This window comes from Cannabis sativa, chromosome 5 (assembly GCF_029168945.1).
Source record: "Cannabis sativa cultivar Pink pepper isolate KNU-18-1 chromosome 5, ASM2916894v1, whole genome shotgun sequence".
NCBI lineage: Eukaryota > Viridiplantae > Streptophyta > Magnoliopsida > Rosales > Cannabaceae > Cannabis > Cannabis sativa.
Window position 1 is genome coordinate 25,649,222 of NC_083605.1, and position 9,726 is coordinate 25,658,947.

The window sequence follows — 9,726 nt, forward strand, 5'->3', positions numbered from 1 at the left end:
AATAACAGTAGAACAACTAAAAACTTAACAAAATTAGTATACCATATAAATTTTCCTATTTACAATGGTTAATCATACATGAGTGCTTTCGTGAGTAGGATAACGATGAGGGAATCTTGGATGCATGGGAGAGGAGTTGCTTTGAATGTGGCAAGTCATATTTCAACCAATCAACGTCTACTCGGTAAATTATGATAATTACAAAAGATATAGTATTTAATGATATAAAATTGAAAACATATGCATTTTTGTTTTTACAAATCCAAATCATGTTTCTCTCTTTAAAAAAACGCCAAATCGTGTTTTATAATCAGCAATACAAATAGTTTACATTGACAATGATTTTATTAAACACACATTTAAAGGGCATAACTAAGATGGTTTATATGTGATAAACCTTCTGGTGATCTTAACGGAGAAGAGAGCTACTACTGTTGTGAAGGGCACAAATAAGGCGTCAGGGACGGCCTTTATCATTTTAAGCTGTGGAACATTCTCTCCACTTCTTTTGGCTGCCATTGCTATTGGAGGGGTCACTATTCCTGTGATCATTGTTGCGCGATCGATCTTGTTCGGTTTCACATGCATTGCTATAAATTTCACGAACTTTGTCCTTTTATCTTCACTACTAGCTTTATTCCACACATTGTAGAAGAACTCCTAATTATTTTGTCATAGTAAATAACTACTCTTTGTATTTTGAAAAATTAGAAAGAAAAAGAAAAAATTGAAGGTAAAGCAATTCAAGATAAGTTACGGTGGTTGACAATAATTAATTTATTACCTTTACTTCATCGCGTGGTGGCACATCGTAGTGTTTACCAGGCAATCCAGTGTTCAGAGTGCTGGGTAAAATTGTTTCATTAGGGTAAGAGAAATAAAATTTTAGTGTTCTTTTTTTCGGTAATTCAAACAATTTATTCTGAAGCCCTTACTTGAAGATGTCGAGAATAGCGACTTGAAAGTCGTCAGGGGTGCTGATATTTTTGGCTACGAACTCGTTGTACACTTTTCCTGATAAGTAATCCAACATTTGCGAGTACAACGACCCTATCATGATGCAAATTAACTATGTTATTAGAGACAATATCAAGGATTCAAAGTTCCCATATAAAAGAAACATATTATAATGAAACAACGAAAATAAACATATATATGTTTACAAAACGAGTAGCAAAAATACTGGCTTCCGTCATAGGAATTGGATAGTGTGTAATTCAAGGAAAAAATTAGATGAGCATTTAAGAGGTTCAAAAAAAATGTCAAAAAAAAAAAGCAATGACCATTTTTATTTTTAATTTTCAAAACATGGACTCCGAAGCATAATACTGTAGATGCTTAAAGAGACGAATTATATACAAAAAATAATGGAATGAAAAAAGTAAATGAACCAACCTCCTCCCATGAAACTCATAACCAATCCCATTTTGCAGAAAGCTAGAAAAATGGGGTGCCGTGGTATATGGTACATTAATGTGTAGCTATATAAAGCAGTCATGTTTGATAAGCTTAAGCAAAGTATCCATCGTTTTTTGGGCATCTATCCAGGAAATCTGATTCTTCGCTTGAAACTGACCTAAAACTTGAATAGGAGCCTATAGAGAGAGCATATCACATGCCATAAGTTGGCTGCTCATCTTTGTAATATATCTCCCAATGTCCAACATCTTCGCATGCTTTTGTTTCTCCGTTAGTCTTCTCTTTGGATAAATCAGCATGTCGTCAATATCAATTTTCAAAAAGTTGGTAACCACGAGTATTCCGTTGTGGGGCATTCAGTCTTTTCAGAGCTGATATCTGAATTAGCTTTGGTAATGAGATGAATCCTTGATTTTTTTTTTTAGTAGTTGAATTTGCCTGACCTTTTCCCAAACCCCCGTACCCGTCCTTTCCTAGTTTAAGTTAACTTGTCATGTGCTTCCATAACTGCCCCAAAGTTAAATGTAAACATTCCCAATGCGGTTCCAACCTGTTCCCAGACACGAACTCTTGGATAGTACCATCAACCTCAATGACACTTAAACCAACTTCCTTGTTTGCTCCATTCTCTGCCATCAAGCTTTCAGTTTCATCTGCATCACCCCACCTCCTCTCACTGGCATACAAATTTCTCATTGTTACATAATTTCCATCATTCTCCGGCTCCAGTTGTACTGCATTTTCCAAAGCTTTCTTAGCCCTTGAGAAATCATTGAAGTACCCACATGCAGAAAGAAAAGAACTCAAGATTATCCCATTAGCTTCATATGGCATTCTCTCAATCAATTTCTCGGCTTCCTCCAAGCATCCAGCCTTTCCTAACAGATCGATCATGCAACCATAGTGTTCTATCCGCGGGACAAGTTCAAAGCCTTCCATTGCTTCAAACCACTTTTTCCCTTCATCTACTAGACCGCTGTGGTTACAGGCAGATAAAACACCAAGGAAAGTTATGTCATTCGGCTTAAGTTTCTTATGTTGCATCTCCAAAAATAACTCCAACGCTTGATGACCACGGCCATTTACTGCCAATCCATTTATCATAGCATTCCAAGAAGCTGTTTCCTTTTCAGGCATCTCATCGAAAACAATTTTAGCTCTTGATATTTCGCCACATTTTGCATACATATCTATGAGTGCAGTACTGATTTTGGTCAACTTATCAAGCCTTTTACTTCTAGCAAACTGATGAATCCAACCACCTAAATCCAAGGCACCTAAGTCCGCAATAGCAGGAAGAATACTTACAATAGTTACATGATCTGGTTCCAACGATGTGGTCATCTGCATTTCATGAAATAACTTCAAAGCTTCACGGGGTTGCCTGTTCTGACAATATCCACTAATCATTGTATTCCAGGAAATAAGGTTCTTTTCCTGCATGGCATTAAATAAAAATCTAGCACACTGTAGATAACCACCACGGCAATAGCCATAGATCATACTCGTCCAAGACACCACATTCCTATCTGTCATCTTGTTAAACAAATTTCGAGCAGACCCAATCTCCCCTAATTTTGCATAACCATCAATCATTACATTATCAGTAGCTGAGTCTTTCTCAGGCATCTGATTGAAGAGCTCTCTTGCGTTAATCATGTCTCCTAACCTCGCATAACCACAAATAAGAGCTGTCCATGACACTTGGTTTCTTTCATTCATTCCATCAAACAACATTCTGGCATAGCTCATATTCCCGAACTTGGCATACATATCAACCAACGCCGTTAGCACATACATATTTGAGCAGAACCCTGTTTTTGCAACAAGACTGTGTATCTCTTGGCCTTCCCGAATGGCACATTTCGAAGCACAAGACTTCACTAATATAACAAACGTATAACCATTAGGAACAAACCCGGTGTTCCTCCTAAGATCGCCATAGAGAGAAAATGATTCAGCGAACTGCTGCATATTGGTGTGGCCTTTGATCATGCAGTTACAGAGAAAGATATCGTCTCTGTGGGGCCTTTTATCAAACACCTGTCGAGCGTGGGAGAGCAAGACGATTGAATTTTGATGGCCCCCAAGGGGAGGAGAAGTGAGGGCGGTAATGAACTTGGTAAGGAGATTGAGGTTGGTTTCGAGAGCGTTTCGGAGCATGAAAGCGTGGATTTGGAGGAGTGAGGCAATGGTGTTTCTTCGTTGGAGTAAGTAAAAGCATCTTCTTTCTAGTGAGCTCCATATATGATCCTTCGTCATCGGTGCATATCAATTTTTTCTTTTAACTAATCGACGATGCATATCAAATTGATCCCTCACATTAGTAATAACTCAATCAATATAATCATGTGCGGTGCGTATTATAAATTTATAACTAGAAAATTCTAAAAAATTGTGTATCAATCCTAGTTATATTCATAAAATTATAACATATTTATTTTGGAGAATTACTCTCCATATTGTTTTTTTAAATTTATTTTTTGGGTTTTAAAATACTATACAATTTTTTGTTACAATTTAGATTGCAGTGATTTAGGAGTTTTATGTAAAATTTCGTAAAAATACAAAAAAAAAATAAATAAATAAATAAAAAATAAAACTGGTTTGAAGTGTAAAAATGAAAAAACCCCTTTAAGTTATAACAATTTTATAATAATTACTCTTAAATTAAAATAATTAAAATATCATGAATTCAATACGTTAGAAAAGTATTTTTCCTTTCCTTTTTTTTTACTTATATTTAATTTAAGATTTCAATTAATTTAATAATTTTAAATTCTATCATATTATATTAATAAATTTTATTTTTCATATTTTTGGATTCAATCCAATTTTTATAATAACTCAAAAAAATCCAATCTACAAAAGTGCATATTAAATCGATTATTTTAAATTAGTTACTTTTTAATATTGAATTACTTAAAAAATTTAATTCTTTTTCACAAAACTAACAACAAAATAAAATTAATTATTATAGTTTTATGTCTTTGTTATACCCATATTTCGAGCAATAATATAGTGTTGACACGTGTAAAGAAACCAGCTTGTGTTGTAAAACAATTAATGCATTTAATAAACGCGTCTCGAAAAATACATGTGGTAAAAATATTCAAACTCACTCTTTTAAAGATAAGGAGAAGCTATGAATTATAGCTACCGATTGTTAATATTGGCAAGATGAACGATCAACTTAGAAGGTTCATTTTGGAAAATATATAATACACAACAGAATGACAATGCTTGAAATGGTAAATAATAAATTATTTACAGAGCTTGCAGCTCATCGACTCACATACTCACGAGTATGTTAAGAGACTAAGGGTCACATTCCCAGCATGATTCATCTCAGAATTATCATACTGTGATGTTGTCTTGCGTTTGGTTCGCCCAACAATACTTATAGAAGGACGCGAGAAGCATTAATTAAATTATACTTAGTCGCTGACAACCATTTTCAGAATAAAGTGTCTTGAGAAGATTATTTGTATTACGAAATTATAAAAAAAAAAAAACTTTGTATAAGAGTTTTCCCATAATAACAAGTTCAATTAATATACATTAATAAAAATTTAAAATAATTAAATTAATTAAACTTATTCTCAAAATTGAAAAGAACATCATAAAAATTGAATTTGTGGGATCCTGAAGTAATAGTGAATCTAAATTAAGCATGACATCGTCGGGATTGTAGGAACTAAAGAAACAACTATCCCGCTGAACCATTTACTTTGTCAAAATATATATATTGGTCAAGCATATATCGATCCTTCAATATAAGTATCCAACAAGCTTCTCTATCAGGTTGTTGTCTCCCTATCGACCAGAAGACAACTCGCCCTTAAGAGAAATACCTCTCTGTACAATCTTAATGTGCTGACGAGATACAATCTTATGATAACCTGTCTTGCTACATATTACAATTTTGATTGCACGTCATACAAGCCAAATTTTGAGATAACAATTATATTGTGCAACTGTTTATCTTAAGATACAAGGGTAGCAATTCGATAATTCAGTACGTCTGAAACATGTCCTAGTTATTTAAAGTTATCATATACTATCCAATTTCATTGAGATCAATGGTAATCGAGATCATTCAGATTTTCTTAGTACAAACTTTTTTATCCATTTATTATGCATGCTTTTCTTTGACAAAGAGCCATAATTTTTCATTTGAATGTTATTAGTTAATGTATGTGTTATTTTATTGACCACTATTATAATTCATGTAATACAACCGTCAATATATATATTAACAATAAAAAATATAAGACTTCCCACTACGATAATTACCACCTTAAATTTTTTATAGTATAATTATTTCATACATTATTGTTTAAAATAAGAATTTTAAATTAATTAAATAAATTTATAAGTCAAATTAATAATAAATAAAATAAAATAAATCATGTCTTTACAAGGGTAAAAATTCGATCGTTTATAGTACGTTTGAATCACCTCATTATTATCTAAAATTTGTTAGGCTTTCTGCCTTAAATAAAACTCATTTCAATACAATCAGATTTACTAATCAATAAAATATCAGAAATCGTTTTATGTTGCATGGTTCACATGATTTAATTCATGATTATACTTAATGTATAAATTCTATTAAGTTCAAAACATATATATATTTGATCATGATTATAGTGTCGTCAGCACAGTTGAATATAATCATGATTATATGTTCAAAAGTTTAATTTCCATAATTTGTCAGTTCACTTGTTTTAGACTGACATGATAATCGATAATAAGGTATACTTACACCTTGGATAAGTGTTATGTCCTTTCTAGGGCATTGGTAAAGTTTGCTAGTATTGGATGTATGGAGTATACATTGGATTGGACCGATATTGAACCTGGATAAGATATCATAAACTTACCATTATATTTTTCTAAGACAATATCACTGGTTGATCTTAGGTCTATGGATCTTAATCCTGATATGGTTAGGTTCAGCTTAGTTGTATTATTTATATTCTTAGAGGTGTTCGTGAAAGCAAACAAATGGTTTTGGTAGATATTTTCATCTTAGGAACATGATAGTTCAATTGAATGGGAGTGCTAATCATAGATATAGAATTTATAGCTTTTGTAAGTATTAAGAAGTGAACGATAATTTTCTTCGAGCTTGGCTTGATAGACATAAATGATTGAGGCCTCATTTCACTAATATAAATTTCACTAATTATATTAGTGAAATGAAATATCATTTATAGGTAGCTAAGTATTTTAAAGATAAAATACATTAAAGGGTAGAACGATAAATTTGTCCCTATTTAGTGTAGATCATCTATAGAGGATATTTGATATTAGGATTGTAACAATGGATGATCATAATGTATCTATATCTTAGTACATATAGATCGTTCTATATAATTGAGAGTGCTATGCTATTCCAAATCTGTAGTGGCGCAAGGCGAAATTAATAAATTAGGGAATTTACTTGGCAAATTCAATATCTACTTATTGGAAGCTCGATTATATAGGCCCATGGTCCCCTTACTAGTTGAGATAATACTGCTTGCAGACTCAGTCAATTGATTTTAATTAATCAATTATAATTCTAAAATTATATTATGTCTTATTTATAAATTTTCACTAAGCAAGGGTTTAATTGTGAAGAAAAGAGAATTTGTGGTCAATATGTTAATTAAGAGACTTTGTATAGTCTAATTAATAAATAATAGAAATAGAAATTTTATTTAATAATTAAATATAATTATTAAATAAATAGTTTTGGCATTTATAGGATTGAATTAGAAAATATGGTATTATTGAAAGAAGAATAACTAGTTGAAATAAAGTGACAAAATTGTAACTAGAGAATGGTCCCTTAAGTGGCCGACCATTAAGTGAATTTTTGCCCAATATTTTATACTTTTTTAATTCATATAATTCAAACCTAAGCCCTAGTTGAAACACTATAAAAGGAACATGATGCTCTCATCTCATCCAACTATTCAACTGAACTATTGCCTTCAACCAAATCAAACCTAATTTTCTGTGTCAGACAACTAGTAGACGAGACTCTCAGTCATGGAGAACAGCAACCACAACACCAACAATTGATCTTGCACCTCCCAATTGATGAAGATCTGGTTAACTCTATTCTGAACACGACCCTCTTCAATTAAGAACTCAGCTGGAGGTTGTTCTTTGATGAATTTTAGGAGACGATTTCCTCTAATGGCAGCAAGACCTTGTTGTTTCCATAAGAGGAAATTGTGATCATTAAGACGAATTGAGATGTTATGATTGAAGTACACTGGTTCAGTAGGAGGTTGAGCTCTGGTTTGAGTAGCTTGAGCTCCATTGAAGGTCGATCCATTGTTGGAGATCCCAGCAGCACCAACAGTGGCCATATTAGCATTGAGTGGAGGAAAATGCTCTGATACCATGTTAAACCTTCGAGCCATGAAGAATGCAGAACAAGAAAGAGAAGGAAGAGAGAACAAAAAAGAGAAAAGAACAAAGAGAAAGAATTGGAGAAGAAAGAAAATCTCATTGAATGAATAGGAGTACACCGTATTTATACACCATCATCAAGCTTAACTAACTAACAACGGAAAAGGAAAAGGACTAACAACCAAGACAGTTGGCACATGAAAATAACAGAAACAGTTACAACTAACTAACTGTCTTAACACCCTAGTATACCTGAAGTACTTTGAGATCCAAACAGATCTCCAACAAGTATCTGGAAATGTGCGATGTCGAATCTTTTCGGAAACTCTATCTAAAGTAGCCCCACAATTGTATTTTGTAACACCCTAACTAGCATAGGCGTGTTTACGTGATTTTTAAACGTACTGTGCAGCTCGTTGCTAATCAACGAGGTTTATCGAAAACGTGATTAATTAAAATTTTGCTTTTTAATTAAAACTTATATAATACATACAAAATATTCGGGATCCTGATTACAAAACACTTTACAAAAGTTTACTGTTCATTACAAAATATTTGTCGCCCAGCGACTAACTACAGAAACCCTGATGTCCCGAGGATCGTACGCTCCAGGCCTAACCGCCCCGACATGTACAATCTCCATCGGCTCGTCCTCACGGTTCCTCAGCTTTGGCCTTGCCCTTACCTACACATAAACATAGCACTGTGAGTCGACAGACTCAGTAAGAAAATCATAAATCATAAAACATACATATATCCCGGGTTATGATCAGATGCCCATACCCCTGACCACAACCCTAATCCCCGTGTCCCACACGGTGCTGAGTCTCGAACGTTCGTACGACGGTACTTTTGACAGAGTAACAGCCTATACTCGGTACGCTAGTCATACTCTAGACGCTAGTCATACTCTAGCCTTACCGATGTGTTACAGTATCAGCCTATACTCGGTATGTCAGTCATACTCTGAACATACCAATGTGATAAGGTCAAATAGTACGGTATCACCGACCATAATATCAGCCTATACTCGGTACGCTAGTCATACTCTAGTCGTACCGATGTGATACTGCCAGATGATACGAAGCCAACATACATATCTAATATAATCTAACAGGCTTCCTAACATGCACGCTAAACATATAAATACACATGCATACTGTTATACTAATGTTACCTCGATTTCGAATTCAGGTGTGCCGGTCAACCTGAGTGGAACGAACTGCTCGACGAATTACAGGCTCCTAAACCATAATAATCACAACACTGATAAGTGACACGCTAAATCACTTCCCGGGGACTTTAACTAGAAACTAAAAGTTTCTCTATCGATAAAAAGCATGGAAATACCTTAAATAACATAAAAATAGGAAGAACTAGGGTTCCCAAATTTTTCCCAACCCGTAGACCGGTTCTACAACCGGAATTCCGGTTCTGGGAGGAACCCAGAACACCGACCGGAATTCCGGTTCCTACAGGCCATACTGAACCGGAATTCCGGTTCAGTGCAGGAATTTTTTAAAATTCCATAACTCGACCAAATCAACCCCAAACTATTTCAAACTTTCCAGACCTGCTCTAAATACCCCAAATAACAGTTCCAAAGCAATAAAACAACCCAGTAAGCACAGATACAAAAAATGCCATTAAAGCTCCAAACTTTGAGTTCAAAACTCAAGCTTGGTTAAACCCCACTAACATGCATCAAAACCTATCCTATTTCACTCAATTAAACATTTTTAAGCTATAGAAAACAACAACAACAACTAACAGCAGCTATTACTATCAAAATCATCAAGCATGCAAATATTTTCTTTCTTAAATTCAAGAACACAACAAGAAAAGTTTCAAGAACCATACCTTAGCTTGAGATCACTACCAACTAGTTGAAATAAC

At 33.9% G+C, this 9,726-nt stretch overlaps 2 protein-coding genes across 2 annotated transcripts; both read right to left on the reverse strand.

The window, feature by feature from the left end:
* Positions 1–280: 280 nt before the first annotated feature.
* Positions 281–1,540, reverse strand: LOC115717241 (uncharacterized). The gene is made up of 4 exons (XM_030646214.2): positions 1,396–1,540; positions 936–1,050; positions 785–845; positions 281–660 (listed from the first exon to the last, which is right to left on the reverse strand). Exons 1-4 carry the CDS (start codon positions 1,538–1,540, stop codon positions 373–375), a joined length of 609 nt encoding a protein of 202 aa, XP_030502074.2. The 3' UTR covers positions 281–372.
* Positions 1,541–1,713: 173 nt separating this feature from the next.
* LOC115717240 (pentatricopeptide repeat-containing protein At2g44880) lies at positions 1,714–3,883 on the reverse strand. Its single transcript, XM_030646213.2, has one exon. The coding sequence runs from the start codon at positions 3,679–3,681 to the stop codon at positions 1,903–1,905; it is 1,779 nt and encodes a 592-aa protein (XP_030502073.2). The 5' UTR covers positions 3,682–3,883; the 3' UTR covers positions 1,714–1,902.
* Between the last annotated feature and the right edge of the window lie 5,843 nt (positions 3,884–9,726).